The sequence below is a fragment of the Procambarus clarkii genome, chromosome 33 (genome assembly GCF_040958095.1).
Source record: "Procambarus clarkii isolate CNS0578487 chromosome 33, FALCON_Pclarkii_2.0, whole genome shotgun sequence".
NCBI classification, from domain to species: domain Eukaryota; kingdom Metazoa; phylum Arthropoda; class Malacostraca; order Decapoda; family Cambaridae; genus Procambarus; species Procambarus clarkii.
The window spans coordinates 35330939-35351679 of NC_091182.1; the positions used below are offsets into that span (position 1 = coordinate 35330939).

General features: G+C 44.7%; 1 protein-coding gene across 1 annotated transcript in view; it reads right to left on the reverse strand.

Moving 5' to 3' along the window:
* LOC138370663 (probable methyltransferase-like protein 24) overlaps positions 1-20741 on the reverse strand; it is an 89472-nt gene that overhangs the window by 4716 nt on the left and 64015 nt on the right. The window contains exon 5 of the mRNA XM_069335283.1: positions 19429-19533. Within this exon, the coding sequence (XP_069191384.1) occupies positions 19429-19533 (105 nt within the window). The remainder of the gene's footprint in view (positions 1-19428; positions 19534-20741) is intronic.

The following is a 20741-nucleotide window of genomic DNA, read 5'->3' on the forward strand; positions in this document are numbered from 1 at the left end:
AATTGACAGGGTGGACAAAGACAAACTCTTCAGCACGGGTGGGACACGAACAAGGGGACACAGGTGGAAACTTAGTACCCAGATGAGCCACAGAGACGTTAGAAAGAATTTTTTCAGTGTCAGAGTAGTTAATAAATGGAATGCACTAGGAAGTGATGTGGTGGAGGCTGACTCCATACACAGTTTCAAATGTAGGTATGATAGAGCCCAGTAGGCTCAGGAATCTGTACACCAGTTGATTGACAGTTGAGAGGCGGGACCAAAGAGCCAAAGCTCAACCCCCGCAAGCACAATTAGGTGAGTACAATTAGGTGAGTACACACACACACACACACACACACACACACATACACACACACACACACACAGCCCCCACCCCCTGACTAATAGAACCTCTCTCCCACTCTCACTATCCATGCTTCATCCTCCCCTCTACCCCCCCACCCCCCAATATTCTTCTCTTCCCCTCCCCCCAGCTTCTCAACCTCTATCTGACTCTCAGCCTCACGCTACCTCTCAACCCCCTTATGCCTCTCAGACCCTACCTAATTTTTGTCCTTCCTACTCCAGACTTACCTACCCAGACCTTTCTACCCCAGACCTTCCTACCTACCTTTCTAGATGCCCAGCCCCCCCCCCCAGGCAACCCCCCCCAGACCCTATTCACCCCAAGACACCCCCCCCCCAGATCTCCCCCCAGACCCCCAGAGAACCTGGTACCAAAGTTACCAAGGAGAGTCTCAAGGTTTGGTACACAAATGCTGATGGGGTAACTAATAAAGCAGAAGAAGTAAAAGAAAGAGCTAGAGATGCATATCCTGACATAGTTGCAGTAGTGGAAACTAAAATAAATGGCATGATCTCGGATGCAATCTTTCCAGAGGGCTACCAGGTGATAAGAAAAGAAAGGACACAGAGACAGAGAGGGGGAGTGGCACTTCTAATAAAGCAGAAATGGAAGTTCGAAGACCTAGAAAATCGGGGTACCAATGAGAGCACATGCTCCATACATGGAACTCTGACAGCAGATGGGAGGAAGATTGTGATCTTGGAAATCTACAATCCCCCACCAAACAGTTGAAGACCCAGGCAGGAGTATGATGACAACAACAAGGCATGTATAGATTAACTGCAGAAGGTAGCAACGTTGCCTCACAGAATGAGAGCGAAACTGCTAGTCATGGGGGACTTAAATCATGGAAAGATCAATTGGGAATCAAAGAATTCTCATGACGGGGAAGAAACGTGGGGAGCAAAGTTAGTAGACGTTAAAGATAGGAATTTCCTAACACAACATGTGAAGGAAGACACAAGGGAAAGATGAGGGCATACACCGAGCCTATTAGACTTAATTTTCACCCAGAACGTAGAAGATATCGAGAATTTGGAACATGAAATACCTCTAGGGGCCAGTGACCATTGTGTCCTAGTCTTTGACTACATGATGGAACTCAAACTTGTGACCAAGGGACAAGAGGTCTGGAAGAGGAGAGTTTACTATAGGAAAGGGGGACTACAGGAGGATAAGGGACTATCTGGGAGGAGGAAGAAATTAGAGGAAAGAGTGGGAGGATTAGAGGAGGCAGTGGGAAGAAGAAATTAAGAGGAAAAACAGTCCAAGATATGATGGACCTAGTCACACGGAAATGCCAGGAGGCCGAAGAGAGATTTATACCAACAGTAAAGGGAAAAAAGTTGGAGGGAATATAATAACCCATGGTTTAATAGACAGTGTCAGCAAGCTACACTGAGAAGCAGGAGGGAGTGGAGGAAGTACAGAAGACAAAGGACAGAGGACAACAGGATCAGATGCAACAGAGATAGGAACGATTACATTAACATAATAAGAGCAAAGGAAAGAAATTATGAGAACGATATTGCGATCAAAGCGAAAAAGCAACCTAAATTACTGCACAGCCATATAAGAAGAAAAATGTCGGTGAACGACCAAGTGACAAGACTAAGGAAAACAGAGGGGGCATATACAGAAAGTGACAAGGAAATCTATGAGGCACTGAATGCCAGTTTACATAGAGTGTTCACAACCGAGCCTCAGCAGCTCCCATTCTTAGAAGAGATTACCCTAGATGAAAGATTATCAGATATAGAAGTGACAGCAGAGAAGGCAATGAAACAGTTGACAACACTGGATGCAACTAAAGCGGTTGGACCAGACAAAGTATCACCATGTATACTTAAAGAGGCAGCACATGCCCTCAACGTGCCTCTGACAAGGATCTTTAATGAGTCACTTATGTCGGGAGAATTGTCCAATTGCTGGGAGAGGGCAAATGTTGTACCGATTTTCAAGAAAGGTGATAGGGAGGTTACACTTAAGTATAGACCTGTATCACTGACAAGCATCCCATGTAAAATACTTGAAAGAATAATTAGGCTAATACTGGTTGCACACCTGGAGAACATTAGGTTTGTAAACAAACATCAACATGGGTTTTGAAAGGGAAATCTTGCCTAACAAACCTTTTGGAATTCTATGATAAAATAATGAGGATAAGGCAAGACAAAGAAGGTTGGGCAGACTGCATATTTATGGACTGCTAACAAGCCTTTTATACAGTACTGCACATGAGACTGATTCAAACTTGAGAGGCAGGCGGTAGTGAGCGGAAAGGCCCTAGCATTTATAAGAAACTACTTAACAGGAAGGAGCCAGAGGGTTATGGCAATGGGTGAGAAGTCAGACTGGCAAACAGTAATGAGTGGAGTACCTCAAGGATCGGTGCTGGGACCAATTTTATTTTTAATATACGTTAACGACATGTTTACAGGAGTAGAATCCTACATGTCGATGTTCGCGGATGACACAAAGTTGATGAGAAGAGTTGTGAAAGATGAGGATTGTAGGAGCCTCCAAGAGGACTTGAACAGGTTGCAGAGATAGTCAGAGAAATAGCTACTGGAGTTCAACACGAGCAAATGTAGAGTTATGGAAATGGGACTAGGTAATAGGAGACCAAAGGGACAGTACACAATGAAGGGGAACTGCCTACCTGTGACAACGCGAGAAAGAGACCTGGGCGTGGACGTAACACCTAATCTAACTCCTGATGCACATATAAATAGAATATCGACAGCAGCGTATTCTACACTGGCAAAAGTTAGAACATCTTTCAGAAACCGAAGTAAGGAGGCATTTAGGGCGCTTTACACTGCCTACGTGAGGCCAGTCTTAGAGCATGCCGCTCCATAATGGAGTCCCCACTTGAAGAAACACATAAGGAAACTGGAAAAGGTTCAAAAGTTTGCAACAAGATTCGTCCCTGCTTTACGAGGGATGGGGTATGAAGAGCGCCTGAAGTTACTGAGCCTTACGAAACTAGAAAAAAGAAGGAAGAGGGGGGGATATAATTGGAATGTATAAATACTCAGGGGGATTGACAGAGTGGACATAAATGAAATGTTCACACGGAATAGTAACAGAACGAGGGGACATGGGTGGAAGCTGGAAACTCAGATGAGTCACAGAGATGTTAGGAAGTTCTCTTTTAGCGTGAGAGTAGTGGAAAAATGAAATGCACTTAAGGAGCAGTGGTGGAAGCAAATTCTATTCATAATTTTAAAACTAGGTATGATAGGGAAATAGGACCAGAGTCAGTGCTGTAAATAACCGATGGCTCGAAAGGCGGGATCCAAGAGTCAATGCTCTACCCTGCATACACAAATAGGTGAGTACACACACACACACACACCACACACACACACAACACACACACAACACACACAAAAACACAAACATGGACGTAACACCTAATCTATCTCCTGAGGCACATATAAATAGGATAACGACAGCAGCTTACTTATACTGGCAAAAGTTAGAACATCATTCAGAAACCTAAGTAAGGAGGCATTTAGGGCGCTTTACACTGCCTATGTGAGGCTTGTCTTAGAGTATGCCACCTCATCATGGAGTCCCCATCTGAAGAAGCATATAAGGAACTGGAAAAGGTTCAGAAGTTTGCACCGAGACTCGTCCCAGAGTTACGGGGGATGGGGTATGAAGAGCGCCTGAAGGAACTGTGCCTTACGACACTAAAAAAAAGAAGGGATAGGGGGGGATATGATAGGAATGTATAAAATACCCAGGGGGATTGACAGAGTGGACATAGACGAAAAGTTCACAGGGAATAGTAACAGAACGCGGGGACATGGGTGGAAGCTGGAAACTCAGATGAGTCACAGAGATGTTAGGAAGTTTTCGTTTAGCGAGAGAGTAGTGGAAAAATGGAATGCACTTAAGGAGCAGGTTGTGGAAGCAAATTCTATTCATAATTTTAAACCTAGGTATGATAGGGAGATAGGACCGGAGTCATTGCTGTAAACAACCGATGGCTCGAAAGGCGGGATCCAAGAGTCAATGCTCGATCCTGCAGACACAAATAGGTGAGTAAAAATAGCTGAAGACACACACACACACACACACACACAAACACACACACACACACACACACACACACACACACACACACACACACACACACACACACACACACACACACACACACACACACACACACACACACACACACACACACACACACACACACACACACACATACACACACACACACACACACACACACAGGAGGTCTTTACAATAGAACAGGGAGAAGTCACGGCGCTAGGATAGGTGGCAGCAAACCAGGTGACCTTGGAAAGGTTCGAAATTACAAGAGATGAGGTCAAGAAGCACCTATTGGAGCTGGATGTGAGAAAAGCTGTTGGGCCGGATGGAATCTCACCATGGGTATTGAAAGAGTGTACAGGAGCACTTTGCGTGCCACTCTCCATAGTGTATAGTAGGTCACTGGAAACGGGAGACCTACCAGAAGTATGGAAGACTGCTAATGTAGTACCAACATTTAAAAAGGGTGACAGACAAGAGGCACTGAACTACAGGCCAGTGTCCTTAACTTGTATACCATGCAAGGTGATGGAGAAGATTGTGAGAAAAAAACTAGAAACACATCTGGAGAGAAGAAACTTCGTGACAACCCATCAACATGGGTTCAGGGAGGGTAAATCTTGCCTTACAGGCCTGATAGAATTCTACGATCAGGTGACAAAGATTAAGCAAGAAAGAGAAGGATGGGCGGACTGCATTTTTTTGGACTGTCGGAAAGCCTTTGACACAGTACCCCATAAAAGGTTGATGCATAAGCTGGAGAAACAGGCAGGAGTAACTGGTAGGGCGCTCCAGTGGATAAGGGAGTACCTAAGCAATAGGAAGCAGAGAGTTATAGTGAGGGGTGAGACCTCAGAATGGCGTGAAGTCAGCAGTGGAGTCCCACAGGGCTCTGTACTTGGACCTATCCTGTTTCTGATATACGTAAATGATCTCCCAGAGGATATAGACTCATTCTTCTCAATGTTTGCTGACGACGCCAAAATTATGAGAAGGATTAAGACAGAGGAGGACAGCTTGAGGCTTCAAGAAGACCTGGACAAGCTGCAGGAATGGTCGAACAAATGGCTGTTAGAGTTTAACCCAAGCAAATGTAATGTAATGAAGATAGAAGTAGGAAGCAGGAGACCAGATACAAGGTATCACTTGGGAGATGAAATACTTCAAGAGTCAGAGAGAGAGAAAGACCTGGGGGTTGATATCACGCCAGACCTGTCCCCTGAAGCTCATATCAAGTTCGAAACCAGGCGGCCTTGGTAGAGTTCGAAATTACGAGAGAGGAGGTCAAGAGACACCTGCTGGATCTGGATGTTAGAAAGGCTGTTGGTCCAGACGGGATCTCACCATGGGTTATCTTGAGTTGATTTCGGGGCTTTTTTTAGTGTCCCCGCGGCCCGGTCCTTGACCAGGCCTCCACCCCCAGGAAGCAGCCCGTGACAGCTGACTAACACCCAGGTACCTATTTACTGCTAGGTAACAGGGGCATTCAGGGTGAAAGAAACTTTACCCATTTGTTTCTGCCTCGTGCGGGAATCGAACCCGCGCCACAGAATTACGAGTTCTGCACGCTATCCACCAGGCTTCGAGGGCCCCTATCCACCAGGCTACGAGGCCCCTGAAAGTACCCCTGGGTACTGAAAGAGTGTGCAGAGGCACTTTGCTTGCCACTCTCCATAGTGTATAGTAAGTCACTGGAGACAGGAGACCTACCAGAAATATGGAAGATGGCGAATGTGGTCCCAATATACAAAAAGGGCGACAGGCAAGAGGCACTGAACTACAGACCAGTGTCCTTGACTTGTATACCATGCAAGGTGATGGAGAAGATCGTGAGAAAAAAACCTGGTAACACATCTGGAGAGAAGGGACTTCGTGACAAATCGCCAACATGGGTTCAGGGAGGGTAAATCTTGCCTTACAGGCTTGATAGAATTCTACGATCAGGTGACAAAGATTAAGCAAGAAAGAGAGAGCTGGGCCGACTGCATTTTCTTGGATTGTCGGAAAGCCTTTGACACAGTACCGCATAAGAGGCTGGTACATAAGCTGGAGAGACAGGCAGGTGTAGCTGGTAAGGTGCTCCAGTGGATAAGGGGGTACCTAAGCAATAGGAAGCAGAGAGTTACGGTGAGGGGTGAGACCTCCGATTGGCGTGAAGTCACCAGTGGCGTCCCACAGGGCTCTGTACTCGGTACTATCTTGTTTCTGATATATGTAAATGATCTCCCGGAGGGTATCGATTCATTTCTCTCAATGTTTGCTGACGATGCCAAAATTATGAGAAGGATTAAACAGAAGAGGACTGTTTGAGGCTTCAAGAAGACCTAGACAAGCTGAAGGAATGGTCGAACAAATGGTTGTTAGAGTTTAACCCAACCAAATGTAATGTAATGAAGATAGGTATAGGGAGCAGGTGGCCAGATACAAGGTATCATCTGGGAGAGGAAATTCTTCAGGAGTCAGAGAAAGAAAAAGACTTTGAGGGTTGATATCACGCCAGACCTGTCTCCTGCAGCACATATCAAGAGGATAATATCAGCGGCATATGCCAGGCTGGCCAACATACGAACGGCATTCAGAAACTTGTGTAAAGAATCAGTCAGATCTTTGTATACCACATATGTCAGGCCAATCCTGGAGTATGCAGCCCCTGCATGGAGTCCATATCTAGTCAAGGATAAGACTAAACTGGAAAAGGTTCAAAGGTTTGCCACCAGACTAATACCCGAGCTGAGAGGTATGAGCTACGAGGAGACACTACGGGAATTAAACCTCACTTCGCTGGAAGACAGAAGAGTTAGGGGGCGCATGATCACCACATACAAGATTCTGAAGGAAATTGATAGGGTAGATAAAGACAGGCTATTTAACACAAGGGGAACACGCACAAGGGGACAGGTGCAAACTGAGTGCCCAAATGAGCCACAGAGATATTAGAAAGAACTTTTTTAGTGTCAGAGTGGTTGACAAATGGAATGTATTAGGAAATGATGTGGTGGAGGCTGACTCCATACACAGTTTCAAGTGTAGATATGATAGAGCCCAATAGGCTCAGGAATCTGTACACTTGTTGATTGACGGTTGAGCGGCGGGACAAAAGAGCCAGAGCTCAACCCCCGCAAACACAACTAGGTGAGTACACACACACACACACACACACACACACACACACACACACACACACACACACACTGTTACGAACCCGGATCCAGCGTCTGAGCACGGAGCAGTGACGACCGTGCCATCTGTGGGTCAGCTCCCTAAACCCCCTCCAAACGGACGACGACACCTGGTGAGGATGACGTGTACTGGCCACAAGAGCCAGTTTCCAGTCCTGTGCAGCTCACAACACAGCCGCTCCTGACCTCTGGTGGGGTGGTGCTCAGACTACAACGCCATCTATGGAGTGGATATGTCGGGCGTTTGTGCCTGAGCCCGTAAGTGAGGTGTTTTAGTGTCCCTGTTATTGATGACGTGTCTGCTTACAGAGTCGACCTGGGACTGCTGTGATGGAAGTTAAGGCAGTCTACCCAAGGCAGCCGTCCCCATACCTTGTGCTTTGCTGCAGCAGCTGTGAAGTTGTCCCCCAGAAGAACACTGTGGTGTTACCCTGTCAGTGGAGTGGCAGTAGAAGGATTACCCGGGACCGACTGCTGGAGACGATTATCCACTGGGGTACTGAGGACAGGAGAGTGATTTGTGGTATCGCACGAGGCTCCTGACTAGGGCGCTACCCAAGTATCGCTCGTGGAGTGGCCTGACCAGCCTTGCTGATCCGGAACCTGCCAGCAGACCTGCTGGACTTGTGGTTGACGGCCTCCACGGCGGTGCCCCCAGTGGAACTGTGTTTTGGCTGGTCTGTGTTTGGGGTAGACCCAGCTTGGTCGAAGGATTCGTCAAGAGACCACAAAAGCACCGAGGACTCGGCACCGAGAGTCTGGATCCAGAGTCTTCAGCAGAAGACGATTGTGTATTTCCCCTGTACAGTGTTAATACCCCTCCCCCTGTGCACTCTTTTATATATATTATTTATTTGGTGATGGTAACAATTGTAGTCTTAAGTTCTTAACTTTCTTTCCCTTCCCCCCTTTAAGTTTATTGCGTCACGGATCTCATTCCTTGAAAGCCACTGCTGGCTTGGGGCCGGATACTACTTCCTCTAATAACATCAGAGTAAGAACCCCGTTGCGTCCCGAGAGTGCCGTAACATAATTGGCATCCCCAGCGGGATCCGTCCCCTTGTTAAGTATGTTTGACAGGGGTGGTGAAGTGGCGTAATCCCTGTATATAATTCCCCCTGTGTGACGATTGTGACGTTATACGTCCTGTGTGGTGCTCAAGAGTGACTAAGTGCAATATTGTGCAGTGCGGTGCTCGCTGTGATTAAGCGATTAAGTGCAATATTGTGTAGTGCGGTGCTCAGTGATTCAGTGCAATATTGTAGAGCGAAGGGTTCGCTGTGATTAAGTGCGATATTGCGTAGTGTGGTGCCCGAAGTAATTACGTGCAATATTGGCAAGTGCAGTGTTTGGTGCGATAAAGTGCAATATTGACGTAGAACAGTGCTCGGTGCGTTAAGTGCTAACGTGTAAGCAGTGTGTTAAGTGCTAGTTGAGTGTTCCATCTGTGACAATGGCAGAAAAAGCTACCATCGATGATCTGGACCATGTTCAGGCTTTTCTGAACAGAGAGGACTGTCTTGCCAGATTAAAATATCTGAACAAACAGGAACTCGTACTAGTGAACGCCTACCTGGAGATCAAGATTCGTGCCAGTGATTCCCGTGTGGAGATCTTGTCCAAGGTTCACCGGCACTTGAAGGCAGAAGAGAAACAGGAAGGCGAGGCTCCTAGTACAAAAGAAGGTGAGGACATAGCTTCCACGGAAAAGGAAGATAAGGGCAGTGACCTTGACAGTGATGCAGGTGAGCTTAATATCAGCTTCCTAACAGTCAAAATGCGTGCCCTAGAGATAAATCGTGAAATAGAATGGAAGAAATTAGAAATGGAACGAGAGAGACAAGATAAAGAATTAGAGATGAGACGTGTAGAATTAGAAGAAAGGAAAGCAGAAAGAGAAAGAGAAGAGAAACGAGAAAGAGAAAGAGAAGAACGAGAGAGAGAAGAACGAGAGAGAGAAGAGAAACAGCGAGAGAGAGAAGAAAAAGAAAGACAGAGACAACATGAACTAGAAGTTTTACGATTAGGCGGTGGTCGGAGGCCAACAACGGACACCAGCGGTTTCGATCCGGTAAGGAACATCAAAATGGTCCCCAAATTCAATGAGAGGGAAGTTTCGAAGTTCTTCGCAGCCTTCGAGAAAGCCGCTGCCTCTTTGGAGTGGCCAAGGGAAAATTGGGCCATCATGATACAGTCAGTCTTGACTGGGAAGGCCCAAATCGCCTACTCCACGTTATCCCTTGACGACTCCGGCGATTACGACAAGGTGAAGAAGGTTGTGCTCATGGCTTACCAGTTGGTACCTGAGGCTTACAGGCAGAAGTTTAGAAACCTGAAGAAGACCTCAGAGCACACTTTCACCGAATTCGCCACCATCAAGGAGCGACTTTTTCAGGAATGGTGTGCCTCTCGGAAGGTGGAGACCAAAGAAGACCTCGAGCAGCTTGTACTGCTAGAGGACTTCAAGGATTGTTTGTCTGGAGACCTGAAGACGTACTTAGAGGAACAGCAGGTAGAGACCTTGAGTGCGGCAGCCACTATGGCTGAGGAATACATCTTGACGCACAGGCCTTCTGCTAAGTACGTCCCAAGGCATTACCAACGCCGGTTTGACAGACCTCATGACGAAGAGGAAAGACCCGTCCCACAAAGCGCTAAGAAGACGCCCCCAAGTAGCCCTCGAAGGACGAGTCCTAGTAGTCCGAAACACCGTAGTCCGAGGAGGAACATGGTGTGCTGGACTTGTGGGCAGAAAGGGCATGTAGCTGCTATGTGCCGAGGCAGAAGAGGTGGCGGCGCACGAAGGGAGATGATGTTGATGAGCTGTGGAACATCACCAGCAGGAAACCAGTCTACGACTACGCAGGAAGAACCCAGATTGTTTTCCCCTCACACTTCAGGCGGGTATGTATCGAGTGATCATACTGGTAGATCAATGGTAATTGTAGACTGGTAATTGTAGTGCTCAGAGATAGTGGAGCAGCCCAGTCCCTGATCGTGAAGAGCTCGTTACCCGAGGGAGTAAGTGTGGACGGGAGACAACAGGTTGTCCTGGTTGGGTTTCCTAGGACGCAGTATATCGCCCCCTTAGTGCCGGTACATCTCGACTCGCCTTATTTCAGCGGCACATGTGCGTTGGCAGTAGTCGATACCCTCCCTGTGGCTGGGATTGACGTGGTACTAGCCAACGACTTGGTATCGGATTGGAGCACCAATCATCCCAAGATTGTGGACGAGTCAGCCGAAACAGCATGGTCAGAGGTGATAACAGGCAGTGGTAATGTCCAGGTAAAAACAGACCCGGATTTAAACATGTTTAATTTGTCCTCTCACCCGCAGATCGACAGTATTCTAACAGTGTCTCCTGATTCTTCTCCCAATGAGGAACATGCGGTTACGATAGCAGAAGTACCTGAGCTAGAAGAGAGGCCTTGTGTGCAGGCACCCACGGATACCAACGAGTCTGGAGCGAAGGCGGAGGTGTACTTGCGGTATGGCAAGGTACAGCATTCATGGAACTGGCCAGAGATTCCCCAGACGTCGAAGGTATGTGAGGTATGTGCGAAGGTTCTAGAGCCCTCTTCGGTCCAAACCAGGCAAATGGATGTAGCCGGCTATGGACATTACAGGCTCAGGAAGATTATCCCTCAGGTGACCCAATGTTTCCTAGCAGTATTTTGTTTTATTCTCGTGTGTGGTCTCGGTAAGGATCAGTGGACGACCCGAAGGATGATGGCTCCCTTGAACATCGGGAAGAGGTCCCAGGGATTGGAGACGTGCACAGTGAGTAGTGCAGTCGAAGAAGGGACCTGGAAGGTGATGGTTGATACAGGAGGTACGAGATATGATAATGTGAGTGACTGTTTCCGACAGGTTGACACCCCCCACGTGACTGCTGAGCCTCAATGCAGCGTTATGTGGAACGTTGGTCGACCTGACGGTGGCAGAGCGAATGCCATCTGCGACGTACGAACAGCTCTGTTGGGACTAGGTGTGGACCTAGTAGAGGAATATGCTGTAAGTACTGTTTTACCCACTGTCGCTGTCACTCTAAATTATCAGACCCCTGTATTCCAGGTGCCCGTCTCCCTGAAGGACCACCGGACCGGTACTAGAAATACCGTTTGGGACCAGCCATCATCGGTGCCACGACACAGGGAAGTGTCGAGTCGCCCCAGATCGTGTCTACACGGATCCTTACTCGAGAGGTGTGAGATTATGCTCCGGATTAACATCTCGGTGGAGGTGTGGAGAAGTACATCAGGCAGGTCATTGCCTTACATCTGCAAGTTTCCTTTGGGCGAGAGTTCCCCAGTGGTACAGTTCTGTGGACGAGACAGCCTCGCCGTTCCAGTTTTTGAAGCATGTGTGTCCATTTGGAGTTGTGTCGCCGTACTAATTTGGTTTGTGTTTCTTTTTCTAGAACCCCAAACCAAATTCTTTTTGGTGGGGAGGTGTTACGAACCCGGATCCAGCGTCCGAGCACGGAGCAGTGACGACCGCGCCATCTGTGGGTCAGCTCCCGAAACCCCCTCCAAACGGACGACGACACCTGGTGAGGATGACGTGTACTGGCCACAAGGGCCAGTTTCCAGTCCTGTGCAGCTCACAACACAGCCGCTCCTGACCTCTGGTGGGGTGGTGCTCAGACTACAACGCCATCTATGGAGTGGATATGTCGGGCGTTTGTGCCGGAGCCCGTAAGTGAGGTGTTTTAGTGTCCCTGTTATTGATGACGTGTCTGCTTACAGAGTCGACCTGGGACTGCTGTGATGGAAGTTAAGGCAGTCTACCCAAGGCAGCTGTCCCGATACCTTGTGCTTTGCTGCAGCAGCTGTGAAGTCGTCCCCCGGAAGAACACTGTGGTGTTACCCTGTCAGTGGAGTGGCAGTAGAAGGATTACCCGGGACCGACTGCTGGAGACGATTATCCACTGGGGTACTGAGGACAGGAGAGTGATTTGTGGTATCACACGAGGCTCCTGACTAGGGCGCTACCCTAGTATCGCTCGTGGAGTGGCCTGACCAGCCTTGCTGATCCGGAACCTGCCAGCAGACCTGCTGGACTTGTGGTTGACGGCCTCCACGGCGGTGCCCCCAGTGGAACTGTGTTTTGGCTGGCCTGTGTTTGGGGTAGACCCAGCTTGGTCGAAGGATTCGTCAAGAGACCACGAAAGCACCGAGGACTCGGCATCGAGAGTCTGGATCCAGAGTCTTCAGCAGAAGACGATTGTGTATTTCCCTTGTACAGTGTTAATACCCCTCCCCCTGTGCACTCTTTTATATATATTATTTATTTGGTGATGGTAACAATTATAGTCTTAAGTTCTTAACTTTCTTTCCCTTCCCCCCTTTAAGTTTATTGCGTCACGGATCTCATTCCTTGAAAGCCACTGCTGGCTTGGGGCCAGATACTACTTCCTCTAATAACATCAGAGTAAGAACCCCGTTGCGTCTCGAGAGGGCCGTAACACACACACACACACACACACACACACACACACACACAAACACACACACACACACACACACACACACACACACACACACACACACACACACACACACACACACACACACACACACACACACACACACACAGAAAGCCTTTGATACAGTACCACACAAGAGGCTAGTGAAAAAGCTGGAGATGCAGGCTGGAGTGAAAGGGAAGGTACTCCATTGGATAAAAGAGCACCTAAGCAATAGGAGACAACGAGTCTGTGTGAGGGGTGAGGTCTTAGATTGGCGAGACGTTACAAGTGGAGTCCCGCAGGGGTCAGTCCTTGGACCTATACTGTTTCTGGTATATGTAAATGATCTCCCAGAGGGTATAGATTCGTTTCTTTCAATGTTTGCCGATGATGTAAAAATTATGAGGAGGATTGAAACAGAGGATGATAGTAGGAGGCTACAAGATGACCTAGACAGACTGAGTGAATGGTCCAACAAATGGCTGTTGAAGTTCAACCCGAGTAAATGCAAAGTAATAAAACTAGGCAGTGGAAACAGGAGGCCAGACACAGGATACAAAATAGGAGATGAAATACTTAATGAAACAGACAGAGAGAAAGATCTAGGAGTTGATATCACACCAAACCTGTCTCCTGAAGCCCCATAAAAAGAATAACGTCTGTGGCATATGCGTGGCTGGCTAACATCAGAACAGCGTTCAGGAACCTGTGTAAGGAATCATTCAGAATCTTGTACACCACATATGTAAGACCAATCCTGGAGTATGCGGCCCCAGCACGGAGCCAGTACCTTGTCAAGCACAAGACGAAGCTGGAAAAAGTCCAAAGGTATGACACTAGACTAGTCTTAGTACTAAGAGGCATGAGTTATGAGGAAAGGCTGCGGGAAATACACCTTACGACACTAGAAGACAGAAGAGTAAAGAGGGACATGATCACAACCTACAAAATCCTCATGGGAATCGACCGGGTAAACAAGGATAAACTATTCAACACTGGCGGGACACGAACAAGGGGACACAGGTGGAAACTGAGTACCCACAGGAGCCACAGGGACGTAAGAAGGAACTTTTTCAGCGTCAGAGTAGTTAACGGATGGAATGCATTAGGCAATGATGTGGTGGAAGCTGACTCCATACATAGTTTTAAATGTAGATATGATAGAGCCCAGTAGGCTCAGGAACCTGTACACCAGTTGACTGACAGTTGAGAGGCGGGACCAAAGAGCCAAAGCTCAACCCCCGCAAGCACAAATAGGTGAGTACACACACACACACACACTCTCTCTCTCTCTCTGTCATTTTCCCGTCAGTATACTAATCTCCAACCAGGTATTTCTCACGAAACACTACAACTGTCGGAAAATCCGACAGCATTTAATAATCATACAGATAATAGCTGTATTGTATAAACAAGTTACCCATAGAAAACGTAACTTGTAGTGGAATTACCGTCTATAGAAAACGGGATATCATCACCACATACTATTATAATTCACCACCTATTATGGTGGGAATTATTCTTAAATACATTAGTCTTTGGACTTTACCATCAGAAAAACATCTCATATAAATTAACTTAATTATCAATATTAAAGTAGAGTAAATGTACTTGGACGTAGTGTTATGGAAACCAAGGGTGTACCATTTTCAACACGCTGTCAACAAATCAAGTTAAGTGTTCTTTCCGAAACCCGTTTATTTTCATTTATGGCCATTAATGTCATTATATAGGGTGATCCGGTTAGAGCACGTGGGAGCCTCAAACTAAAGGTAATTAAGCCAGGTCTTTAAGGTTCCATGTATAGTGTTTTCTCTTATATAACTTGTCATATATAGGTTTCTGGTTTTACAGCTAGCGCCCTTTTAACAGGTCAAGACGAGGAAGGCTTTGTGCATCAGTTACTGGGTGATGGAAGCTACCTCAAAGAGGATAATTTGGTGTCTACACCCTAGTTATACCTGGTGGACTAACCTGCTGTACTATAAGATAAGGAACCTTTTCAATGTATGTAGTTAATACTGTAGTTTGATTGGCTGCATCTATATACAATTAATATAAACCCCCCCTAATGTGTAGAGGATCGATTTGTGAGATTATGAGATTATTGCAGAAATACAGTCCACTTATCATTATACAAATTGCTATCGAAGTATATAAATTAACGTAAATATAAATTCATATAAATTAAATAAATATAAATCTCACAGGTCGGTTCCCACATTATTTGGTCATCTTCGAACCGGATGACGGATTATTTGGTCCTTTGAACCCACATTTGGTCACCTTAGTACCGGATGAACCAGTTAACCAGTGGATTCATTAAATATACTAGTGCAGTGTGATTTAAACAAAGCCAGTCAAGACGGCGGCGTTGCCTCGAACGAGTTCACGAGCCCCGCTCAGTTCAGTTCAGCTTCGTCAGCGGTTTCATGCACACCCACAGATATTTGGTGGAGTGTTATTCTGTGAAATGACAGCGCTAATATAGAAGCCAGCCAAATTAGTGACTGTGTCGCGAGATGGTTCACGGATTTCGTGGTGTTACATTTCGCGAGAGATTATCTACGAATTTTGTGGAGTTTATTTCGCGAGGTCACTAATAATATTTAATACTTCTTGATAACATTAGTAGTTTCATAGAGACTAATTAAGAGGCTATTATCAATAATTGTGTATATTATTTCTCCAAAATAGAGAATTATTTAATATATATTGCACTAGTGATCACAGTATAATATTTACTAATTGCCAACCCACAACAGGGTAGGATATTACCAGGGTCTAGTTGAACTATTATCGTTCATCCTAGTCCCATTATTACCATAGTCAGTTGTACTATATTGATCAACCTAACACCATTAATGCATGGTCCAGACCCTATTTTGGGTGTAATTTTTATCAACTCGAGTTGAGTTGTATATATAATAATTTACTTATGATCATTACACCTTTGAGTGATTAATTAGTGTCTCTACCATCCTAGGGTGATATAGAAGAGCTAACCTAAAGTTACTTCCAGTGACACTGGTTTATCACTCAAATCATTAGTGTGTATGATTGTATATATATAATGTGTATTAATTTTAAGTGCTAACCTCTAGTAGAGGTAGGATTATTGCCTAGTGAGTGCATTTGACCCTAGGCTACCATCAGTGCTTGTTCAGTATTATGAGCAGCCCAAGTACAAGCCCCACAAGGCTTCACCAACTAGCCAGTATGGATAATGCAGGGAGAATGAAAAGAACCCTTGCAGGTCTTAAAGGCCACTTAACAAGACAGATCAAGAAATGTGAAGATTTGTCACAACAATCTCAAGTTGATTATGCTGACCTGGAAAGCTATTATCAAGCAGCTGCAGGTAAATTTGAGCAAATCAAATGCCAAATAGCAACATATGTGGCTGAACTTGCCAACACCAATTTATCAGAAACAGAAATAGACGACATTATGGTTGATCTTGCGAATTATGAAGATCAGACTCAAGCCACATTACAGCCTTATGTCAAATTAATTGCCCAGAACAAGGCAGCAACAACAACAACAGTTGCATCTAATACGAGTCAAGCAGAAGCTCGACTCCCTCCAATTAATTTACCCACTTTCTCAGGAAAAGATGAGGAAGATTGGGACGAATTTTGGAACAAATTCGTTGACCTTGTAGACTCAAAACAATCTTTACCAAAGAGTAGTAAATTCTCTTATTTGCAAGGCCAATTATCAGGTGAGGCTAAAACAGTAGTATCCCATCTGAGATTAACTAATGACGGCTATGATCTGGCAGTAAAACTCCTCAAGGATAATTATGCTGATCCAGAAGTAAGAACATCACATTTAGTTCATGAGCTGTTGCATTTACCCCCACCGGAGGCTTCAGCTGATTCACTCCAAGTATTCAAGCTGGAGATAGAATCATTGATCAATGCCCTCAGCCTGACAGCAGATACAAACGGGGCTGAGTGGGTCTTGAAAATAATTGTCCAGGAGATTACAGCTGACTATAGTAACAGAGGTTGATGTTAGTATCATCATTTAAAGCTGAAGATGAGTTCATGAGGCCTCAGTGGCAAATCAGTGAACAGTAGCCTAAAACAGCTACAAGTCACTGCGACCAATGTCACTGAACCCACTGCAGTCTCAGAACCATACTTTACTTTAATGATGAGCTATTCAATCCTCTGAATCAATTAATTAAATTAAACCCCAGTAAATCTGATGACTGATTTGATACATTTATTATTTAATCAAGATGTATTCCATGGGCCTCAGTGTTTATATATCAGTGACTAGTTACCTGAACAAACTTCAAGTTATATCTAATGTCACTGATCTCACTGCAGTCCCTGAATCATACTTGACTGTAGTACTTGATCACATTCAGTCTTCTGGGTTAAATAATATGTAATTAGGCTTGAATATTAGCCTTTCAAGAGTTGACAGGGAAATGAAATCGCATTAGACTTCTAACCCCTACAACTCTAGTATGGGACATCCGTCCTGTACGAACAGACGCACAAATGTGTGATTACTAACTACTAACATCAAATTAATGTAATAATTCGAAGGAGGAGTATCGGTGTTCGTCTGTTCTAAAGAGGACTTTGACCCGTGAGCAGCCCCTGGGGAATTATGTCGGAAAATCCGACAGCATTTAATAATCATACAGATAATAGCTGTATTGTATAAACAAGTTACCCATAGAAAACGTAACTTGTAGTGGAATTACCGTCTATAGAAAACGGGATATCATCACCACATACTATTATAATTCACCACCTATTATGGTGGGAATTATTCTTAAATACATTAGTCTTTGGACTTTACCATCAGAAAAACATCTCATACAAATTAACTTAATTATCAATATTAAAGTAGAGTAAATGTGACCCTTCTATCACTTTCTGTCATGTGGACAATGTAAGCCAGACGTCAGGGTGAGGAAGGGGCAGCCATTGTTTATACTAGACCAGAGGCTCACGGGAGCAAATGCGGCTCCTGTTAATTTTACTTGGACGTAGTGTTATGGAAACCAAGGGTGTACCATTTTCAACACGCTGTCAACAAATCAAGTTAAGTGTTCTTTCCGAAACCCGTTTATTTTCATTTATGGCCATTAATGTCATTATATAGGGTGATCCGGTTAGAGCACGTGGGAGCCTCAAACTAAAGGTAATTAAGCCAGGTCTTTAAGGTTCCATGTATAGTGTTTTCTCTTATATAACTTGTCATATATAGGTTTCTGGTTTTACAGCTAGCGCCCTTTTAACAGGTCAAGACGAGGAAGGCTTTGTGCATCAGTTACTGGGTGATGGAAGCTACCTCAAAGAGGATAATTTGGTGTCTACACCCTTGTTATACCTGGTGGACTAACCTGCTGTACTATAAGATAAGGAACCTTTTCAATGTATGTAGTTAATACTGTAGTTTGATTGGCTGCATCTATATACAATTAATATAAACCCCCCCTAATATGTAGAGGATCGATTTGTGAGATTATGAGATTATTGCAGAAATACAGTCCACTTATCATTATACAAATTGCTATCGAAGTATATAAATTAACGTAAATATAAATTCATATAAATTAAATAAATATAACTCTCACAGGTCGGTTCCCACAACAACGTTCAAAATATAAAGCATTAACATAACGAGAAACACACAAATTCCAGCCACCCAAGAGGGCCAGACGATTGAGTGGACAGCGCACGGAGTTCGTAGTCCTGAGGTTCCGGGTTCGATCCTTGGTGGAGGCAGAAGCAAGTGGAGCAGAGTTTCTTTCACTCTAATTCACCCGTTCACCTAGCAGTAAATAGGAACCTGGGAGTTAGATGCTTCGGGATGCTTCCTAGGGGGGATGTAACAAAAAGGAGATCTGGTCGATGACCGGGCCGCGGGGATGCTAAGCCCCGAAATCATCTCAAGATAACGTCAAGATAACCCATCAAACCTTACTAGTTGTTGTATAGAAAACGTGGACATTTGTAAGCCGCTACTTTTTTTTGAGATATATATATATACAAGAGTTGTTACATTCTTGTACAGCCACTATTACGCATAGAGTTTCGAGCAGGTCCCTGGAATACGATCCCCGCCGCCAAGAATCGTTTTTACAACCAAGTACACATTTTACTGTTGAGTTAAACAGAGGCTACAGTTAAGGATTTGCGCCCAGTAAATCCTCCCCGGCCAGGATACGAACCCATGACATAGCGCTCGTGGAACGCCAGGCGAGTGTCTTACCACTACACCACGGAGACTGACTTTTCATAGGACTTCGTAATTTGTCCGTTTGTAACCATTAGGTACAAATCGAGACATGCTACTTGAGGGGCCTTGTTGCCCCATCTTACCTGCTTAACGTGGGTGTAGGCCTCGTAGTCAGAAGTGAAGAGGTTGTTCAGCAGCGTCCACTCGCTTCCTTCAATCGTCGTCTTCACGAAGTGGATTGGCTTCCCCTGCAGGAGTGATCACAAGACGTTACCTTCGTCAGCACAAGAGCTGGGCCGCACTCCAGGCCCAGCGGTAGAATGTCAGTCATATCATCTAACACTAGCCATTTGTTAAGGCGTGTGTAATTAGACAGACATGGCGAGGCTATTTAACTGGACAAACTTATGACAAACCATTAAGACTGACAATGTGACCGTGAATGACAATGCATTAAGACTAAGGGGCCATAAGTTAGTTTTTTAAAAGTTCTTCAATGTCAACCAATCTTTTTTTGACTAGTTGTATATGAAAAGGCCTGCAATTGTTCCAATTTTCAATACCGCAGCGTAAATAGAAAGGGTGATTTTTTTAACGAATATTACACATTTTCAATAAGCCTCTACAACCACAAGTTTCAAATGAAATCATTTCTATGACACTTTCCTATCACATTAGCTTATAATAAATTATCTGTATGAGCGGATTTTCCAAAATATGTTAAGTTGCACTAATACAAATATTCAAAGTTCCCCCCCAAAATTATGCATATATATCGTTTTTATTACTATTTTAAAATCAATAAGTAAATCAAGGAAAAAACGCTTCTTACAGATTGTAGAGACATAAACTCTACATATAGAGTGTAAGTTTCATGTAAATTGAATAAGAAATGAAAGAGTAGAGATCACGTTTATGTTACCTGAAAATAAATAATTAATAAATAAAGTCTAAGGAGCTGCCATTTGTGGCTGAGGTTGACATCAACCAATTTCCTCCAAAACTGGCACCCTTACAGATAGGTTTTCGTGCAGTAAGGTATATAAGTTTCATGCAAATCGTTCGATAAACAAATAAGAAAAGAAAATTTTTTAAAAATCTAATTTTTATTTTACCAAATTTTTTTGGATAAAACTAATTATTAAATAGTTTTATTATATGCTATTGTGATAGCTGAGCGTCATAGACATGATTTCAGTTGACACTTTTGTTTGATGTTAATTTTTTACCATCTTGGACACTTTTTGACACATAATTCAATATTTTTTCTCCCTTTCTATTTATGCTACGATGCTGAGACTTGGACCAGATGAAACCCTTTTCATATACAACAGGTCAAAAAAGTTTGATTGAAATCGAACTAGTTTTCATTCATTGCATATTTTTGGCATATTTGGAACTGATGCCTCCCCCTTAAGGCTGACAATGTGACCCAGCCAAGCATCAAGACTTACCA